This window comes from Parasteatoda tepidariorum, chromosome X1, assembly GCF_043381705.1.
Source record: "Parasteatoda tepidariorum isolate YZ-2023 chromosome X1, CAS_Ptep_4.0, whole genome shotgun sequence".
Taxonomy (NCBI): domain Eukaryota; kingdom Metazoa; phylum Arthropoda; class Arachnida; order Araneae; family Theridiidae; genus Parasteatoda; species Parasteatoda tepidariorum.
Window position 1 is genome coordinate 55,103,093 of NC_092214.1, and position 23,275 is coordinate 55,126,367.

General features: G+C 28.4%; 1 protein-coding gene across 3 annotated transcripts in view; it reads left to right on the forward strand.

Moving 5' to 3' along the window:
• Nucleotides 1–1,614: 1,614 nt before the first annotated feature.
• LOC107450100 (homeobox protein DLX-6-like) overlaps nt 1,615–23,275 on the forward strand; it is a 59,382-nt gene continuing 37,721 nt past the window's right edge. The window contains exons 1-3 of one of the 3 annotated variants that reach the window (XM_071187219.1): nt 1,615–2,645; nt 11,641–11,760; nt 17,199–17,246. In XM_071187219.1, the coding sequence (XP_071043320.1) occupies nt 2,318–2,645; nt 11,641–11,760; nt 17,199–17,246 (496 nt within the window). In that variant the 5' untranslated portion in view covers nt 1,615–2,317. 3 annotated transcript variants of the gene reach the window in all.

Below are 23,275 nucleotides of genomic sequence, written 5' to 3' on the forward strand. Positions count from 1 at the left end.
CGTCTACCACTGAAGATATTATACGCCAGCACTGTAGTCGGTGTGATTAGTGTTATAATTTTTCCCCTTATAGACTATCGAGAGGGTTAAAAATTTGTACCCTTTTATTGTAACCTTAAGGAAAATTATCAGCTTGTATGATATGCCTTTCCTCAAGACTTATATGGTCCTCAAGACTTAATATATTTTTGACCGATGACGAATTCACTCAACCAATGTCGAGTTAACTCATCATCGATTCACAACGTATGGGCATGGAATCAGCATTTAGAATGCTTTACTTCCATATTTAATTACAAAATAAGATGGTGACATGATATAGTTTCTGAGTAATATTGACGGTCAACAGAGGGTTAAATCAAAGGAGGGGATATGGAGTTAATATTCTCCCATAGGTAAACCGATTTCGTCAAAAAATATAACGGTATTCTCGATTCTGTCTCCTTATCGGGACCTCTCCTTCGGTACATTTATGAGATTCATTTTTATCAATTGTTATTAGTTCCATTACTCAATTACTTTTCATCTATTACTATTATCTTATTTAACATTTCTAAGGCTTAAGAATTTTATTAAGTCAAAGTGTAATTTTTTTGAATTAACGAACGTAGAATAGATTTTTTTTCTTTCTAATATTATGCTAAACTCAATTAAATTTTATGTATTCAGAAATTATTTAGTCTGTTACACGAAAAAAAGAAACTTCGGATCGACAGCCTACATTTTGACAAGCTGTATATAAATGTCGAGAATTTTATTTTCAATGTCACTTGATGATATTATAAATATCACTTTATAATATCAATGTCACAAAAATATATACTTTGTTTTATTAATACATTGGGTCTGCTTAAATATTACGTAAGCATCCCCCTCTAAGTCCCTCTCTTACTTCTTTCATGTAATTTGTGACCACTTCTATATTTACACAAAATTTTTGTGAGAAATTTATTTATTTAAAAATTTTTTTTTAAACAGATAAAATAAATTTTATTAATCGATGGGTTTAGAATAGAGCTTCAAATTTAATTTAGGTGAACCAACTTTGGTTATTCAGAATCAAGGACGTGAGATGCAAACTAAAAAGAAAAAGAAAAAAAAAGAAAAAAAAGGGGGGGGGGAGCCAAAGTGTACTTTACGGTATATTTTAAAAAATTTTATGTCTTAATTAAATAACCTAACTCAGATCTACCCCCGTCAGCAAAAATGCACATCAAACCGTCTCCAACTCAACCATGTACCAACTGAACCTTAACCATGTTTAACCTATTAATCGAGCAACCTATTTCAAAAATTTCAATTTTTATAAATTTATTTTAATATTGTATGTGTTGTATAATTGAGTAAAGTGTGATAAATATTAGTTAGCGTAATAGTACATTATTTAAAATACACAAAACCGAAGGGAAACTTTTTGTGTCAGAATTAAAACATGTTTAAGCTTAGCTCACATACTATTTTTGACTTTTATAATTTAATTCAATCACAAATCTTTCGTTGCATTCTTTTCTTTATTAAAAAAAGTTAACGAAGAAAAAGTGGAAAAAAATAACGACTTCAGATATTTTATAATTAAATTCCAAGAAAATTTAATGAACCTTTTCTATTTCTAGGAAGTATGGAGCACAAGATGGGAGAACAATAAATATAGTTCTCTTTTAAATAGCCAAGTAATTTAAAAGAGCCAATAACTATTTTCACCGAATGCAGGAAATAAGCTAATAATCGCTACCTAAATTTGCCGTCCATCGGAGATACATACAAGGTTAAAAGAGCGTTCACAGAGCCTAGTTTACACAATACTGAATCTCTTCAAATATCATTTTCTTGACAAAACCAAAGCTTTCCCTATGTATAGCCAGCCTAAATAATTGCCCGTGGGGTAGATACGTCGTCCAAGCCTGTAAAGCGGCCAGAGTTGATGATTGACAGGTGAAGGCGGAGTTTAAACGATCCACCAACCAATGGTGCAGCTGCAGTAGGCGGAGACCAGGACTAGTCTTTCATCCATATTCATCCTAACGTTGGAGAGACGTTTTCTCCCGCCGAAGGGATACTCTTTCATTTGTAGCGCGAGAGGTAACACGTTCGGACGGCAAGTTTGAAGCTTGAGAGACGAGTATTCTTACATAAAGGAGAAGCAAAAAAGAAGAAAAAAAAAGATAACAAAAAAAGAAGTTGTGTTGTTTTTTATCCTTCTATCGTCTCGTGCTCCTACTTCAAGGGCTAAGTTGAAAATATTTTTTTGCGTTACGGTGTGCCTTCAAAAGCCGTCACCACGTTGAATTTCACAGAGTTTTCGGCCCCCTATTCCAGCATGGCTGGTGCAGCGGATGGCCTGGACCAGGACGGTACAAATAAATCAGCATTCATGGAAATTCAACAACAGGGGCTTGCGGGTATGCCCCACCATGCCCAGGCTTACCCTATTCGTTCAACTTATTCTTCGCAACCATCACAGCACGAGGCAGTATTCGCCTCAGCCCACAACTCTCGGCCGTTGGGTGCAAATCCTTTCCCCATGAACTATAACCCCCTGAACTCTTCTCTTCATAATGCCCATTCATATCCAACTCATCCGTACCTGGGTTCGTATCCGGGAAATGTACCCGGCTGTCCGCCATGTCCATCACCTCCAAGGGACGGTAAGTAATTTTCTCTTTATTACACTTGATTACATCTGCTCGACCTCATTAGAGGCAAGCACGTGCTATGGGTGAATTTGTGTTTACCTCCTCCTCCCCCCTTGACCCACCCCCTACTTCTAAATCACTTCTATCATTATTTAATATCTAATAATGTATGTTCTCCATCATTTATGTCACACTTGGTATTTAAATATAATTATTTATAATGGTAGCCCATAATTGCTAAAAGTTTAAGCTGTAATTGAAATTAAAGTACTAGGGATTAAGCAATGATTTATTTTAATTTTATTTTAGGCTTTAGAATTAATTTAAATTTTTGTTAAACCAATTAAATAATAATTCTTCATTTGTTTTTTATTTTAAATTTTTTTTTCCTTACAGTTGGAATAAATGTGATAAGTTAGGTCCCCTTTTAAATGTTTGTATTTCATATTGTTTATGCTTCCTAAGTTTCGCAAATCTTAACGTTTTTAAATTTATTTAATTGAAATTAGAATGATATATTACAAGTTATGTCATCGTTTTATTGTTTCTAATTAAATATTTCTTAATGATATATATATATATATATACATAGTTATCGTTCTGCATCATTTCTTTTATTAAATACTCACAATTTTGTATCAAATCATTGTTCCACATTTTCCACTAAATCATTTAAAGAAATTTAAAAAAAATCTATTTACGTTGGATTTCTGTTTTTTTTTTCGTTTATTTTGTTTCATTTCTCTCTACAGTTTCTATTTTTTTGCATTCCTATCTGTATAGTTTTTGTTTTCTATAATTTTTTGTATAGTTTATATACCATATTCGCTATTTTATTCTTTTTCCTGTATTAACAATATTTCAGTTCAAATATTTGCAGTCTTTTCGTTATAGTTTCTAATTTCTGTATTTTTTACTTTATTGATTTTTATTTTCTGTATTTTTTTCTTCTTTTTGTTACATTTTCTGGTTAACGTTTAACAAATAATTTCATGATGAAAAGTTTTCACACCAGAAAATGGAGCTTTAATTATTTCTTGCTTTTTAAATGTTAAGTTTTTCATGAAACTTTAAGTAAAATTAAATAATTAGTTATTTAAGAAGTACTTAGCTAGCAGTAGTATATTTTAATAGATGCTAGTAAAAATTTTAGATGTATAAGAAATAAATTAAGTGAAACTCATAAACATGTTCTGCAACTTGAGTCTTGCGGGTTTTAGTTGATTTAACAATTTATTGTTCACACCTTAAGCTTCTCGGAGTAAAATCACTTATGATTTAGCTAGCATATGCAAGTAAAATTTATCTCTTTAATAAAGGCGATTCATTATTAAATAACTGAAAATCAGATGAGATATTGATTTGAATACACTCTTTTAAGTTTCATTAATAATGTATAAGATATCTGTGTATTGTGCTAGGTAATGAATATCTTTATTAATTATTTTTAAGATATGAATAAATTATTTTAACCATTTTTTAATTCAGCTAATAGCTTTTAAAAGAATACAAAAAGCGAAAGTATAGTATATGAAATAATAAATCACGGTTGAATAGAATTTGAGGGTTTTCACATTTTATTTCTTGTCTTTTCGATTGATTGCCGATATATTATTGAGCATCATCAGTTTTATGGCATTGTTATTTTTTGGGATCAATTCTCCAAGTAGATAATAGGTGAATTTTACGTCAATGTGTATTCATTTTTTCTTCTCTATTTCTATTATAAAGACAGTATTTTAATTAAATTTTAGCAAGTTGGCTTTTGTTTGCACTCATTTGTTTCAGTTTAGTTAAATATTTTATGCATCTAAATTTTCAAAAATATGATAATAATTGGTTGGAATAATCGAAAAGATTGTTTACATCTGAATTCCTCTAAAGGTATTTCTTACTAAGCATTAAGTTTTATAGGCGGGAGGATAATATAAAAACTTTATATCTATTACTCTTTACATTCTCCCGTTTTTTAAAATGTTTTTTTTTATGAATTATCCCTTTTAAATTCTGAGATAGCTTATTAATGGAACAAAACTATGTTTATTTGCTCTACTACAGATTAAACTTTTGTTAATCGTCAAAACTTTATATTTCATGTAAACTTTGCATATCAGTCTCTATTTATTTTTAAACATTTTAACTTTTTCTAGATTTCTTAAAAATAAAAAATCTTTCAGGCATAAATGAAAGTATTTTGCATCAATTTTAGCTTTTTAGAAAAGTTGAGTAAATTCAAAATCAAAGTGTCTTAAGCGTAACAGAAAATTTAACACCCACCCCTTCCCACCCGGTTCGCTTGATTTTTATATTTTCCTGTGGAATATTGTGAAACGATAAAAGATTATGTGATTCAATAATTGAATCATTTTGTTAATTTCAGCTTTAATTATTGTAAAAAATATTTATTATAAAAACCAGGTTTTTTTCTTTTTTGTCAAAAACCTCGGTTATGACCAGGAAAAACTTCCAATGCTATTCTGGATCTTGTAAAAAACGTCAAATACTAGAAGAAGCAATTGATATATTGACTTTAAGATTGTTAAAGCTCCAATTTAATAATATTAAAATCATATCAATCAGCGAAGTTAACTTATGGTAAATTAAAAAATAAATATTTATCGCAATGTAATATTAATTTAGATTTAACTTCTGATAAGAAAAGACAGTGTTTTATTGTTTACTCCATACCTCCAATATGTTTAAATAACTTTTGAGATAAGATAATCTATTTTGTGATTAGGCATCTCAAAGGAAGCTAATTGTTACTAATTTTTAATGTAGTATCAAATAAACTCAAAATAATTGTCCCCCTCTTTCGAAATTAAATAGAACTTGTAGAACAAGAATCTATAGAGTATTCAGAAAGTAACGGAAAGATTGAATTAAAATGTTTAAGATTTTGAATTATGATAAAATTTAATAGTTTTGTTCGAAATAAGCATGTTCAGGGTCAAATTTTAAAATTTTTTGCAAATGGCTCTTTTTTATTATTTGTTTGATACTTCGCCATGCAACTAATTTCTAAAAATTTATATTGAAATAGATAATTTTTGACCAATTGTTGCATTTTAATAGTCAAAACTGACTATTACCTGTGATTGAACAAAGAAGCAGAAATTATTTTTTGTCTTGCTGATTTTGATTAGTATTTACTGGTGGTAGTTCTCTCTAATGTGGCAAGGGTAAAATCTGAAATATTGCGCAGAAATTTAGTCTCTCCTATAAATGAAAAAAATATTTTAAATGGAATTAACAAACATTTTTAAAATATTAAAAGTTAATAACGTAGCTTTACATGGGCATTCAAATTACCATTATAAGAAGTGTAGTAAAATATGCAACGGTTGCATACGATAAAAAAAAAATCTTGTAGCTAATAAAACTTTTCCGTGCCGAAGTTGAGAAACTGGTTGAAAATCATTGATTATGCGTATACGAGTATGTGTAGAGAATTAAACAAAGCTACTTCCCCCTGCGGTATCAGTAGTTGAAGTATACGTGCAAGGTAACGTTTTTTTTAAACAAACATTTTTGCCATTACAAATACAGTTTTTTTAATAACGCATGCTTGCTTTTAACATTGTTTGCAAGTGGCGTTCGATACACAGATTCATTCACTATTAGACAATACAGAATCGAAATTTACAAATAGAAATTCCGTATGAAGCGTGTAATGGAGTATTTTGTAGCAAACAAACATTTGTTCATATCGATATAAAACCCTTGCTGTAGGTCTGGTAATGTTGACTCAAACGATTGGGATTGTCAGGGGTTTTTAGGAAGATTTTTATTTGCTTTATCAATATTTGTCGCGGGGATCATGATAGAAAAACGTTGCAGCTATCAACACGCAATGATAATTGCGTATCTACTAGTGCTTGTAAGAGGGGGGAAGAAGATGAGTCTTCTTTTGTTGACAGCTTCCGTACTGTAGCCGACCCCTAAATGTAATAAATCTGAGTAGTGCAATGATGAGATTAAAATATTAAGAAGATATCTTCTGAGTAATTTTCTTTTTTTATTTTTATTTAATCGATTGGAATTAACATTCAAATAGTCGTTTAAAGTTATTAAAAATTTTGTATTTACGGCTTACTGGGTTCTAGAGTCCAGTTTTGAGAAATTATAAGTTTAAGTATTGTTAGCCACGAATGTTTTACTTTTTATGAATCTATAGTGTAAAATTATCTCCCTCACCCAAGATTATTAAAGCTTTATGCAGGGGTATTAAGATTTAAATTTGTCAGTGGGAAAACATTGTTGCTGCAAGCCCAATAATTTATACTTTTAACGCCATAGCTAAGGCTATTTTTTTCTGTTATATGGCGCATCTTTTTAAGACTAGATATTTTTTTCACGCTTTTAAAGTTGTATTTGTTTAGGTGGCATCTTTAACGCGTTTTGAACATGTTGTAGTGTTATCAGACAAGTGCACAAAAGCCAACATTGAATCAAATTTTAATTATGTGTGTAAAAAATGCTCTAAACAGCTTTGCAGAAAGATGATGAAGAATCTTTTAACTGATTTTTTTAATAAATTTTAATATTTTCTCATTGTTATCAGTATTTTGCACTTGATTCACCTTACAAAAAAAGAAAAATATTTGAGCTTTGTTTACAGTTTTTAAAATCATTTATAAGGTATAACCTACTGTTATAACAGTAATAATCAGTAGTTTTTGTATAATTGTAAAATACTATAAATAAAAGTGCCTTTTGTATAACATTTAGTATAAATCATTTGGGGAAGCAGAACGCGCGAAAATGTCGTGGGTTAAGTTTTAATTTTGATAATTACCAATTAGTAGTTTTACAAGATGCAGAGCTCTCTTTTAATGTTAGCAATAGGAATCAACACTTGCAGTTAAGTAGATATATCGGGAGGAAATATTCGTGAATTTGTAATAACTGTTACGTTATGATTAGAGTGCCTGTATTGCACTCTAGTTATGATACGTCAACGCACGGGTTTTCTTTTTTTTTTTCCTGTTTTTTTGCCCGTAATCAGTTACACAAAAAAATTAAATCCCTAAAAATCAATGCAATCACAAAAAAGAAGAAAATAATTGAAGTAACTTATGATAAAACTCTGACGTATGGCATGACTGTTGCATGTAAAGTAATAAAGCTCTATTAAATTATATTAATCTTGCGAGTTTCAACAAAAAATAATTTATGACAGATTTTTTGCAATTATTTTTGGAAAATTTATAAATGACATTATTTAATCAATCTATACTTCGCTTATAGTCAATACTTGCTTTGGCAATATCACTAGTAGCTATTATTAAGATTGGAACTCATTGGGCATCCATTTATAGCAAAGAAATTTTTCTTATCTTCCATCTACATAATAGATAAGGGCTTATATATGTATTTAGTATTAAAAAGTAAAGATGTCGTACTGAATTAAAAAGGGATAGTAGAGTTATTTCGAGACAAGACGCGTCTTGCAAATAAAGTAATTTTAATAATCAATGTCCAATTTCATGAAGAAAGATTTCTATAAATTTCGGGATTTTTTTCATTTAAGCATTGTTTGCAGTATTTCATTTCCGGTTAATGCTTTTCCCTGTTCAATTTATAATACAATTAAATAATTCATGCGTTTATGTTATATTTTACAACATCGGAAATGGAAGTATATAGTTCGGAGCATATTGGCAGATTATCCTAGTATTTCCTAAAATGCGTACTATCGTTCAAGTTTAACATCGTGTAGCAAACTCTGGTCCGTATGCCATTATTCAAACACTTCCATCCATCAAAATAATATATTTGGGCTTCTGTTTGGGCACATGTTTCTTTAATTCCGTAGAGAGTGTATCAAGTTGCTTTAATTGAATTTTATTTTCTTATCTTTTATAATAACAAAATTATATATAAAAATTTTATTTTTCTAATTCAGATACAGTTTCGTTACAATCATGTTTTATGAGCTTTATGATCACGCTTCGTAGTAGGAAAAAAAGTTTGTATTAGAACTCCAGTTTTTAATTACTTAATCACAAAGTTTTGCAAAGATTTTTGTTTCTGTATTTTTCAATAACTTTATTTTTTCTAATTACCGTCAATAATGTCAAGCATTTAAATATTTGTAACATTGAATTAATTTAAGTTTTTTTTTCTTCCTTTTTTCTCAATAATATTTCAAAACATTAATGAAAACGAATTAACGTCTTTGTGTTCAAAGTATCGCTATTTTAATTTGTAACTTTTTTCAAAAAATTGAATTAGTCTGATATTGAAAAGAGTGAATATGTCAATTAATTGAATATTTATTTCCGAATATTAAAGTAAATAGATTCTTTTGATTTCGTGTGATTCCCTAATTAGCTAAATTCAAAAGCTTTAAAGCGAGTACTAAAATTCCTCAAGAGATTTAAACGGGGGAAGGAATTTTTTTTTCTCCATATATTTGAAATTTTTAACAGTTACCAACTCATAAATTGCAATAAAACGTATGACGCGTGCGGATGTTATTCACTCTCTTAAGAATGTTTATAAAAAAAAAGAAACATTTCATGTAAACAGCGCTCTAAATATTACTGTAAACAATAGTAATTAAAAAAGTATCAAATTTATTGTTTTAATTGTATTTTAAGTAGTATTTTACGTTATAGGTTTCTGTCCATCGTTACGTGTAACTAATTTCTGTAAAATAAAAGGGTTTTAATTATTTTGTAGGGAAAATATCTTACGCACGAAGCTTGTTATTGTAATTACTGATAGAAAATATGCTGCATAAATTTTTAAAAGAGTGCTATTTATTAATTGCTAACTATTATCAGATTAATGAAATACATAAACGCATTTTTAAAATTTTTGCAATTGAAGCACCGTTGACTATCACTCCACAGTTCTTCGGTTAGTGTTTTAAACTATTTTTTTTCCAAGTTCATATATCATGTAAATAAAAAATTCTCAGTTTAGTCGCATTTTTAGTCAAATTAAAAAATATGTAGATCTTATGGAATAAGCATTTTTTTTCTCTCCAAAAATGTTAATTATGTAAGTATTCAAGTATCAATTGTAAAGTAACTGTAAGAATTTGGGTTTCCCAAAATTCATATGAAAATCATAATTTTAATATAAAAAAAAAGAAAAGAAGACTTCAAATTTCATTTCCAAGGAAAAGTGCTTCCTACTACACCCTATAGTGCACATCTTGTCATGTAATGAGCCACCAAGTACTCAAATCACTACACAAAATTGAATAGCCGAGTGAAAGTGCTGATTGATAGTTAATTATTAGTAAATACATATTAGACTTAAGTGTATTATGTAATTAGTAAACATATTAGATTAGTAAATACATATTAGACTCTCTCATCCTCTTAAATCTTTTCCACAAATTCATATATCCATTTTTCTATTCTGTTTTTAGCATCTGTTTGCAACTTCAGTCAATAGTGTTAGTTCTCTTTGAGGTGACCAGATAATTAAAAGTAACACACTTCAATTTCCTTAAAAATAGTCATTTAGTGTAGGTGTGTCCAACCTTATACGTTTACTGAATCATTAAGAAGGAAGCATTTGATTGCGGTATAAAATTGTCTTGATTTTTTTTAATGTTTACAATTATTTTAGATCGCCATTTTAATTACGAGAAAATATTACATTTCTAATAAATCAAAGCTTAACCGCTTTGTTTTTATTGATACAAACGTGATGCTTACATTTTCTTTTGCTTAAAAAGCAAGAGATGGTGTATTTTTATTCCTCAAACCAAATAGATATCAACGACCCTTCTGCAGCAAGAGATAGAGAATGGTAACTTCGATGTAAGGACGATGTTACAGCATCCATTCCCATGCTAAAGTTATTTCGTAGTCGCTTTAAAAGTAAATTGTAAAATTATTTTCGTTGGCGAGGATGAAATATTTCTCCTTTTCGTAATAGTAAAAAAAAGTAATTAACACAACACACACTATTAGAGAAAAATAATTTTTAGGTTTTCCGATATCGTTTATTGATAATATACCGACGAATTTTTATACGTATCCTTTATTAAGCACACTTTATATTCTATCACCTGTGCATATAAACAACCAGCTGTAGCTATCTTTCCCTTTTTAGTGTAAACCTTAATCATTGCAAAACTCAAATATTTTTCTTTGCGATATTTGTATCCATTGTTAGAAACAATAGTATTTTCGAATTCAATTTTTACAAGAGTGAATTCAAATATATTATGTGAACTCAAAAATATATTAAGACTTATTAAAATTTACTTATATCATAGTCTTAAAAAGATTAAGAGCCACTGGAACCATTTGTGTTGGTTAAAGTGGCAATTGAGATGTATGTTTATGAGGGGAGAGATTAAGAATGCAATATGCTGTATAAGAAAAAAGAAAGTCATCTTTTAGTAAATGAACCTCGTATTGTATTACCATTAGTTTATTGAAAGAGTTTATTTTAAGCTTAGCTTTCTGATTTGCAATTAAATCTAATGATTAGGTATAAGATGGCGCATGACAATAATGCTTCAACTTAAAAATGCATAACACCGTTAGAAATTTTGTATAGTATACCTTAATATTACTCAAATTTACTGCAACCATAATACGGTGGCAAGTTGTACTATATTATTGCACTTGATTACATGATACTATGTTTTCGCTTGAATGATACTATGCTGCCAATGATTTGATTAAAAAGTTGCAGGAAATTTGCATTCTATTACTATTCAAAATTCAACCATTGTTCTGCGAATGTGTACATTCGTGTTTAAAGTACTTTGATGAAAATGATGTAGATCGATTATTATGATATATTAATCAGAGGTGATTTTTTTGTGCTTAATTCATAATAACAGAAATTCAACTATATTTCATTATTTAACACGGCCAGTTTTCCCTCACCATTGTTTTTGGCTTGAGGTAATTTACCAGTGTTTCATTCACCATTGTTTTTGGTTTGAGATATCTAATAAGTAAAATAGTGTTAATTTTTCTACTTATCCTACGTTTTTGATAGTAAAAGCTACCACTCTTAATTGCAGCCACATCGTCCCTAGTGGCCCTCCAGAGCCGCATGATGGGCAGTGCTCCATACAAGTACAACTCCCGATCGATAAAAGACGAACCGAATTGGGAACTTGGTTACTATGACATGGGTGTAGGTATGCCTGAAACCTCCATTCATATCTAATACCTTTTTAAGCACACAGCACTGCTCCTCATTTAGACATGGAACACCCATTTCGATTTGTATCCATTTTCGCTTCACTTATCTAAACAAAGGATTGTCTAAATATAAGGCATCCTAATAAAAGTGAAAATCCAAGTTTTAATTGTTATTCAAAACTTTAGAAATTATTAATTACGTTCATGAATAAGTTCCATTTCTTTAAAAAAAGTTAATATTTTATTTTTTAAAGTGTTTTTTCTTTTTGGCAGCGTTTAGGTTTTAATTATTTTTAACAGCAAGTCTAATTAAAAGTTTCGACCTTTTATGCATCGTACGGATGCTTTAGGTACTCATAATGTTTTCTTGATTAGATTATGTATTTAATTAACTTCAAAATAATTGTTTTTGTAATATTTGGATAAAATGCTGGAAAGCAGCTTTTTAGTTTAAGAGATCCTCTATCCGTAGAGATATTTTTTTGATTAGTTGTAGTAAGAGATTTAGGAATCAAACGTATTTTTAACGATGATATGGATACAATTTTTTTAATAAAGCTATCAATCATCCACCGAGACTCTTAAATAATTGGAGATTGCTTTATCTTGCGGCTATCCGGAGGGGCATTATGGCAATGTTGCTGTCCAAATAAGTTCCCATTATTAATACTATAATTTAAAATAAATATTTATTTTGTAGAATCCCATGAGCATGCAGCTACGTATATATTTTTTGAAGAGTTCATATCTTTCATTATATGTCGAATAACACAATGTTGGTTTTTGTTACTTGGTGTTAAATGTATTATTCATGATTTGAAATTTGTGAAAGTGTTATTTATTACATTTTTCGCTCATTGATGATGAAATACTTTTTATTTCCACAATCCCGATGAATATGAAGTGAAAAGCTCTTTCTCAAAATTAAATAACTAGGGCTTCCATGTATATTTGTAGGAGCAGTGCCGTAATTTTCTAAGTATTGTCAAAGGAAGTGAATTTATAATTTAAACAGTAAAGTTTTTTGAAATATTCACTGTTTTGAAATTCCTATAAAATTTTAAAGAAAAATGCAAAGTTTTATTGAATTATAGAAACTATGTATTTCATAAACTTAAATAAGAAAATCGGTGCTTTGAGGAACTTGCAATGTTGTACACTTATTCCTCATTAATGTATAAATTAGTGATGGCATTATTTTCTAATTTAAAAACAAGTGATTGGCTCATTAAACTACTTCAATAGAATACACTTCCTTTGAATATTTATTGTTTTATGTTAAATATGTAAATTATTTTTCATGTGTATTGGACTGATTAGAAATGTTATCTTGCATATTATTTTTTATATCTTTATACAGTTTATCAGAATGTATAAGTATTCATGACATGCTATATGTATACAAAAAACTTCTTTTTGAGAATTATTCTGATTCGTGAATCACAAAGCACAATTCTTTTAAATCTCGTAAAAGTATTCAAACTATTTAACTACGTTTTCCATATGTTGAGTAGAACGTTATCGAGCCACAGGAATAACAATAATTTCATAGCAAATAATAATTCATAAAAGAATGATGTATTTTCGGTATTAAGTTTCGAAGTATTAAACTTATTTTGGTCATGACTGAAACGACATTCTTATGTTTTTCTTTTTATGGTATTAAGATTTTAGAGTATTAATATTTACTATATAATCAATATCATATGTTACAACAGCCACCATTTATTGTATGCTCACTGTTATTTACATGTGTGCATGTTAGCTGTTTTCTGATCACCTTATATTGTGTTTTATGGAAATATTTTGACGGTCAAATAGCAGAGGTTCCGTGGCCTGTTGTTAATTTTGAAATCATCAATGAATTTATATTTTTAAATCAGAATAAGCTACTGGTATGCACGAATCTCTATCACTTGCGTTTTCTTCCAATATTAGCATAATTGTTCTTTACTTAATAAACAAATTAGCAACGCCCCCGAAAGGGCAAAGTCGTGCTTGCTCTTTACCTCAGGAGCAACCTTACGTGCCACCAACTGCTGACAGTTGCGTCATGCTGCAATCGCTTATAATACAATAAAAAGCAGTGGGGGTGATTCACAAATTGTCATGTAATAGGCATATGTGACAGATGCCAACACTATCTTTTCCATGGGAAAAAGATAAGGACATTTTTTTTTTCCCCTTTCTTCCTTTTGACAGATTTTGAACGTCCCACAGGATTAGGTCTCAGCAATATCCGCCTGCAATTTTGTTTTATCGACGATTTATATGTATTTGGAATTAACAGTACAAAAATATGAAGCTAATTTATTGAAATTTTTCTTTTTACTGGATTTTAGGTTTAAAATAATAGTTATCACAAAACTTTAGCTTAGCTACTTGCCATTATACTAGACCTAGTCGTTTACAAGTTTCTTACGTTTTCACAGAGAAAAAAAATTGTGGTAAAATTACAGTACGGTATAATAATTACGCTTGCGGTTAAAAAAAAATTTAAAATAATAAAATTAATTTTGATTATTAAAACCAAAAGACACTGTATTTAAACTATTCATTAGGTGCTTTTTTCTTTTATATGGAAACGGTTTATCGAAAATTCTGGTTTTCAAAATTATAGTTCTTATTACCACATAGAGTTAAGAATAAAACGCAGAAAATTGAATTTAGAAGAATAAATGGATTTTATGCCATGCTCTAAGGTTTCATGATAAAACTACCAAATTTACAAAATTTCATCACGCATTATAAAACCTTATTTTATTGCTAATTTCACCAAAATCATCACCATATTATTAATTGATTAATGTTATTTTATATATTTATCTCGCTAAACCTCACTCCAATTATGAGAAAGACAGAAGCTCTAGTCTGCGATTAAACAAATTTTAAATTGTTATAAATTCTTTAATTGCTTATAATCATCATTTTAAAGACGTATAGCATTAAATAACACTCTTGTCCGCTTTTTCACACGGGTGATGAATATTTTTGATAAATGTTCCGTTATTAGGTAAGCATCGTTTATTTCTATTAGTAGCGTTTACGTCTATGTTTTGTTGTTTCACTTTTTCCAGAGCAATGTAAACTTTTCTTTTCGCAATACAAATTAAGTTTAAGCTAATATTTCATGTGTTTTCATAATGAAACTTCAATTAATTTTTTGTCTCGTTATATCTTTTAGGTATAGATAAGAAATTACAAGGCTGTTTAATTTAATTTAATTCTTTTACGTGAACAGCTTTAATTGATTTCATTAACTAAGAGTTAAATTTAAGTGCTCCATTTTAAGTCAAAAGACATTGGTTTAATTAAAAAAGCAGGGATAGCATTTTTTTCAAAGGTGATATTTTTACGTCAAATTGTTCTTTAGTTTTGTTTCCAGATAAGTGCTTTACAGTTCGAAAGTTTTCGAAAACTTTTACTAGATAACAGCGTAATACAGAAAAGAAAATTTACTGCCTTTTTTTTATTATTATTTGTATTTATTATTTTTTTATTATTTTTTCATAAAAATTACTTTTTTACGCTCTTTAGAACAATTTGAAAATGTGGCTAATCTTTATACTGCTCCAAACACTTTTAATCCTTAATTATGTTTAAATTGATTTATTTTTTTTGCTTAAAACTTCAAAACTTAAAGTGAAACGATTATAGCATGTGTGGTCCAATTATTGAGAGTAAAAAATAGTTACATTATAACAAATCATTACATACAGTTATCTTAAATGGCACTTAAATAACAAAAAAACGAAACGATTGAGTCAGAAATTCGAAATGAAAACAAAAGTGTTATTACTGTATTTAGAGCTAATATGTGAGAGAAGTCCCGCCATTCGTAACAGAGAACAAGTTAAAAGAAGGCTATATATGCATCACCAACCACGAGGAAAAAAATATGAGAAAATCTTAAAAGACAACGGTTGAAATAGATGAACAATATTCACACGGATGCTGTAATCAAAGATCCGACTTTGTTTAGTACAAAAAAAAGGCTTCAGACTGCTCATTTAACTTTTTATAAAGGTCGGAATATATCTTTATTAGTTGATTTTTCTGTAGAAACTAAAGGCGATTTTTCTATAGAAACTGAAAGCGATATTTTTGGCGTATTTTTCTTTTTTTCAGCATGAATTTTTTGTGCCAATTTATGTTGTCCTTTATAAATTTATTTATATATATTTTTTTTACAAATTCAAATTTGCTTCTGAAATATTCAATTGCATTTCTTAAGTTATTTATAATTTTGAAATACAGTAATAAAAAATTAATTAAGTATTTCTTTAAAAAAAAATCATAAAAGCAGATTATAAGACTATATGAAAAGTTCCTTATTAACTGATTGCTCATTTCCAATCATTCAGTTTGATTTCTGCTCACTTTTCTTTACTTTTTCTGAAGGTTTTGCATCTTTTGAAAGAAAGCACCTTGTGAAATATTTTTACTCGGGAAAAAGGCGAAAACAAGATTTCTTAAAGGGAATAGTTAAACAATTAAGTATTGTTGAAATAGGTAACAAAATGGTAACAAAATATATACAAAAACATAGAAACGGTAATACTTTTTGAACGGGAACATCTTAAACGTGTTTCATTGTATTTCATTTAAATTGTTCACACAAATGTATCCTATTTACACAATACTGATGTTCTTAACTACACATGCCCCCAATTTTTTTACGACTATTCTAATTAAAATTATCAATGTATTATTCCAATATATTTTGTAAAGCCTGTATAATAAGTTAGATGTTTTATAAAAAAGCATGGATATGGAGAGTTCCCGCTTCGCTTTGCAAATATGTGGTGTTGGTTTTTTGAGAAAAAAATTTAAAGGTAGTAATGTTGAAAACTGAAAAAATCATAATGTAATATTTTAGGATGTCTCATTTTAAATTAAATGCGTAGTTCTGAATTAAATTTTAAGGTTTTTAAAGTAACACTCATGGAAATGTAAAAAATATTATGTTTTCTTTTCTAATAAATATTTTAGATAAGATGTAAGAAAATGTTTGCGTTTATTGATTATTGTTTAAGTTAATTGCGTGTATTTTCAACAAGCAGTACGGATTTTGCTTGAGTTTCTTCCCTTCAACGTTAAATATTGTCTGGAGAAAAGGAAAAAAAATATGTACAGGATTAAATTACAGTATAAAGAATTTTTCAGGTTTTTTGTATTGTAACATGTTCCGGTAAAAATGGAATTTACTGTAAAAAGAACAGGCACCCCTAAATCCCGGACTTTTCGCCGTAATTTGTTACGGAATCTTTTACAGAGAAGTACGCTGAAATTATTTTCTTTTGAAGCAATTTACATCAGGTTGTTCTAAGAACCTCCATTTTGAGTTATTCAGAAATATTTCTGTAGAGTGTTAACAATTTAAGATACTCTTTACAAAAAGAAAGAAAAATAATTTTTTTTTTTACGTTTATAGGGAACTTGATCGCCCAATCCTTGTGCCACCAAAGGCCCCATGTTTTCTGTAGGTTATTTTATAGTTGTATTTCTGTATTTTTCGGCACGATAATGTATTACATATGTCGCTCAAACTTGGAGATGTTACATTTCAAACTTTTCCGGATCTGTTTTGTGTTGTAGTTGTGAATATTAGTTAAAAATGTTAGTTAAGTAACCTTGTAGATAAGAATATTTCAAACTATTTTATAAAGAACGATGGCAAAGAAATTTGCTAGTGTTCGTAAGTTTGAACTCAGAGTTTATTTACTTATCCTCATGATTTTAAAGAAATGTTTATAGATATCTGCTTAGGTAAAAATAAACTTATTTTAATAAATAAAATATGTTATTCCTTTATATAACAATATAATTTACATACTTGGCAATGTTTTGATGTTTGGAGATGATAGTCCTTAATAATTTGAGTTTCATATTCATTGTTAGTTACTAAACTTATTCTTTTCAGCGTATGTTTCTAAATTGTTTTTACAGTTTCGAAGAATTTTTAGCTTTTGTTACATTTCTATTATGTAAAATTGTGTTAATGAGCATGATTTGAATTGAATAACAAAGATCATAGAGTAATTTGCCCTAAATTATAGTGTTATACGATAATTAATAAGTTCTAGATAATAATTCTTTAGAAATCGTAGCACATCATATCTCTGAACTTAAGATAATTCACACTGTGAAAAAGAGTTCAAAAATACCTGAATATGGTATTTTACCATATTTCTGGCTCTATGGGAACACTGAAAGACGCGATAAATTTTTACCGACATACTTTGGTAATGATTTTTGGTAAAATTAACCATAAAATATGGTTTTATTTCCATGCTCTTTTAATAATTTTATCATGTCATGAAATCCCTTTATTCGGTTAAATTTACTTTTCAGTTTTGTATTTTTACTAAATGTGTAATATTTGAAAACCAGAAATTCCCATAAACCATTTCCATGCGAACAGAAAAATTGTCAACCAAATGAATGATTTAAATATTCTATATTTTGGTTTAATTACCAAAATTATGTTTTTTTTTCTTTCCTTTTCCTAATACCAGAAATGTACGGTAATTTTATTAGCTTTTTTTTCTCATAACATACATAACATAACATGCAAACATAAGTTAAGATAATCTCTTTTCTTTCCCAGAGACTGCTTACACTAATTTTTTTAGTTTCTTACTGAAAAACTTGCAATGCAATGATAAATCCAAACATCTAAAACTTATAATCTTCCTTTTAAAATTCGCGCCAACAACGTATTTGAATAAAAACCAGTCATTTGATGATGCTAACTAAGCATTTATATTGACGGGCTCTTTTAACTTATTATACTTAAATGACAGTAATGACTGCTATTATCCTATATTGACTCACAAAGATGTAATGTATAAAAAGATTATAATAAATTGAAGTTGAACGTCAACAAGAAGTTTCTTTTTTTTTGCGTCTAATTAATCTTATTGTAGTTTAATTTCTCAGTTTTTTTTTTACGTAAATTTTACTGTTTTTTTTAAAATTATATCTAAACAAATAGCTATAATAAATATTTAATTTGGCAGTAACTATAGTTTTGTTAACCGATTAAAAAATTCCGCTGAAATAAGAAAAAAAAGTTTAACTCACAGTGGTATATTAGGTAATAGACATGAAAGTTGGAGTTTTCACAGAATAAATGAACCTGTAGAAAGTGCAATGTTTTTTACTTCTGAATATTAGTTTAAATAGAAAAAGAAGCATAATAATCACTGCGTATTTTTGCGAATTTTATGAGTTGCAAATATATATAACTTACTTTTACAATATATTATTTTGTAAAAATTTGGTTATTTTCATTTATTTAATTTTTTTCCCATTTATAAGTATGTAACTATAGTTTTTGAAATAACAATCGGATTAAGAAAAGCATTGCAAAACAAATATTACATCTTTTTCAAAATAATAATAAGGATAATAATGTGTATTAAATATATTTGTTGCAGTACTGCGGTATGCTGAGAATTATTCAAACACTACATTCTAATAGCATTCGTAAGAACGTAATTTCAGGAATACATACAAGCCTGAAATAGAATTTTTACGGAGTCTCGAAATAAGATATTTTAAAATATTTATGATGATTATTAGCAATTTTATACTAATTCAGTTTGAAATACTTTTTTTAAAAAAATTTTTCTACTTAACCCCTGCTTTTGTTTAGTGTATAGTAAAAAAATTTTGTATAAAAATTTACTATTTTAGTCGTTTGCGATATATTCAAATGGTTGAATATTTATTCATTAGGTTTAAGTCCTATATATTTATCTTTTGAATCTTATGATAAGCTAAAGTGACACAAAATATAATAATACTGTTTTATATTCTGTATAAATAAGGTCTTTAATAATGATTAAAATTATTGAAAAGGTAAAACTCGGTAAAAAAAAAAATATTCAACACATCTCTAGTTTGTATTATATTTGAAATTAAAAAAAATTACAAATGATTTCCAAAACAGACATATTTCAGTGAACAAGTCAAAAATTCTAGAGCGTATTAAACCAGAATATCGTTAAAATTTCTTATAACATTAATATAGTGCTTAGTTTAACTATATTATCGTACTTATGAAACTTGATCACACACTGAAAATATTCCTGATCAAATTACAGTATAAAGTACCGTCACTTTAGACTCATTATCCGTAAAATCCCTTTTTACAGTGAAATATTAAACCGTATACTTTTATAGTAAGATTTATTTAGTGATTCAATGATATAACGGTAATTATTACTGTTAAGATGACGGTATGTCAGACTTTTTTGTTACGCAACATGTGCCGGTAAAAATGGTTTTTACAATAAAAAGTACCGATAATTTTTACTTTAATTTTTCACTGTGCGCGATATTATGGTTTAACACGAACGAAAGGATGATTCGATGAAACCCTTTATTAAAATTGCTACAAAGTCGTAGTGGTTTAAGGTACGGATTTATTATGGTTCTGCGTTAGGCAGATTTTTTGAAAATGCACAAAACAGGATGCAGTTAATTATACGAAAAAAAAAGAAATTGGTTCAATTTTTATCTCTAGACAGTTTAAAAAAATAAACTTATAAATAAGTATCGACTTTAATGTGATGAAAGATTATTAATTCAATTACGTTTATTGATTCAGTAGCTAGATCGGAATCTTATACTTTTATCATCGTAATAACCTTATAGCATCCTAACATTCAATTCCACGGATTTAAACCAATAAAAAGAGTTTAATTTAGATTCAGAGCTCCTTAAGCTCCGATAGTTGTAAGTTCTCACGTGTTAGCGGGATTTAAGCAACCTTATTAGATTATAAAACTTTCACCGTTCCATACCGATGGTTAAAAGCTTCATATTTACACACTTCATACGCAATGATAGCAGTTCTTTTCAGGTTTTACGACACACGCATCATTTCCATTCGAATTTTTCTTCTTCATTATCATGTTAAGATTCTCTTTTTTCTTTCTTTTCTTTTTTTCCCTCTCTCTCTCGGCTAGCACTTCATTCGAAATTCCGATCTCGTTCCCGAAATTGAAGATTTTAATTGTATTGACAATACAAGACAAAGTTTCAGGAAATGTTACTAAATCAAAATATTACAGAGACTTAAACCAGTGTTTTACGCGCGTATTCACGCGCCTTTTGTGAGAATTAATACAGATTTAGTGTCTATTTTATGGCGCGGGACTTGATTTATTAGATTGCCGGGAAGGAGTTGCTGACCCTTTAAATATAAATTCCGCTTGAATGCTCGAGTAATATGCTTGTAATACTTAAACAATAAAATGTTAAGCATGTGTACTGTTAGTGTCAATCGTAAAGATTTAACCTGGTCTGTGTAAGAGAAAAATAAATTCTAAAAGAAATGAGGGTTTCTTAGAAAAGTCTACCTTTTTTTGAAACTTAACGTGCTTTGCATTTTTATATTTTTTTAGACAATTGTTAAATGCTTTATTTGTATTATTTACGAATATATATTTCTATAGTAATAAAAAATATTTATAACATATTTATTTTGTACAATTTATGAGACAGAACAAGCTAAGAACAAGTGACATTCACTGTAAAAATATAAGGATCAAATTACAGTATAAAAGTATCGAGACTTTCGGTGCATCATCCGTGAAATTCCTTTTTACCGTAAAATATTATACCGTAACTTTTACAGTGATATTTATTTCATTAGAGTGATTTAGCGATTTTATGGTAATTATTAGCCAAAAAAATTATGGTATCAAAAATTGTAACACGTTGCTGTAAAAATGGATTTTACGATTATAAGTACTGACACCCTGAGTGCTGGTACTTATTACCGTAATTTGATCGGGGATTTTTTACAGTGCAATAACATAAATATCGAAGATTGTGTTCTTAAAATAATTGTTAGCTGTGGAATAATATTTTATTATTAATTTTGTCCTCGTTGTGAATATCTGTTTTTAAATTATAAATATTCTAACGGCTTCCAATTTTCCTTTTGCCCCCTAGCAGCTCTCGGGGGAATATAGAGAAGAAATTTATACCATAATATTTTTTACATTTGCAGCAAATTTAATGCGATACCATGCTGAACAATATTGATGTACAATTTAATCTTTCTTAAACTTTATTGTACGGCAGTACTATTAAATATTACGGTGACAAATTCTTTTTAAGGTTACAGCAAACTTGCAGGTTAATACGACTTGTTCAAATTAAAATTAATGGTTAAGCATTAAACTGTTTTTTTTTTATAATAGTGTATTAAAAACTAACAAATTTATCTTCTTTTACCAAAGATTTGTTGAGTTCAAAATTTGTACACGAAAAAAAAAATTCAAATTTAGCGAATGCTTTTTATTGCTGGTGAAAGTGTTATTACTTGCATTTGATATTGAAAACGAATAGTAGAAAATTACAAATATGCCATTTTTTTTAAATAGTTGAAATTAGAGAGTGCATTCCTGTTAAAGAAATTGATCGAATATTTGAAGCAATATTTTATTTTATTTTTTATTATTTACTTATATACTTATTTAATTTATTTGCATATTTTTTNTTTTTTTTTTTTTTTTTTTTTTTTTTTTTTTTTTTTTTTTTTTTTTTTTTTTTTTTTGGTCTCTTAAAAAAAAAGGGTTAGCAGATCTTGTGTCTGGAATACTTATACATATCTTTTCCTCAAAATCTTAAATAATGACATTTAATATGAATTGAGGAAACTATTTAATTAAGTTAAACCTATGAATGAATAGAAAATTATAGTATAAAATAAATAAAATTTGAAACTTGTTTATTTAATGTTTTATTTAGTTTTTTTTTTTTTTAAAAAAGGGAAACATATTGTGAAATTGGCTATCCTAATTTGCTTGCGAAGTATATGGAAATAAAACTAAGTTTAAATTTAAAATAAATGTGTGGTAAATAATTATCTAAGAATTTAACGCGTTTTTAACTTTTACTTTTCCGACATTAATTTATTATTTAATACCATTTTAATTATATAGCATCGCTTCATGTATTATCTTAATCCAATAGTATCTAATTTTTGAGACATAGGCGATGCCACTTTCTTTTTCATAATCAGCGTTCATCTAAATTCATTGTAATCCGATTCTCTCAAATCTTGTCAAGAAGAACAACAAGGAGACGTTTTAGCGGAACTGATTGCTTTGGAGCATGACCGAATCATGCGGCTCAATTAACATAACTCTTGCTCAAGATTGAACTAGGATGTTCAACTTTTAGCGCCATACTTTCCTCCATATACTTATGAATTCAGGGATTTTGATTTGTAAGTTTTTATTTACCATTAAATTTGACAAGAGAACACCTGACTTCCTTTGTAATCAATGGGTGGTTATCTATGACTCTAGCCCTTGAAATGACCACAAAAGAAAAATGTTATTGGAAAAGTATTACCACCACTGGTGGCCACACTTACAGGAAATGGAAATATTCCTGGACTTAGTTTTCTGTTTAACTAACTGAAAGATAACACCTGACTATTCTTTTCTTTTTATGCTGAAGATGGATGATATTCAGTGGGTGGGG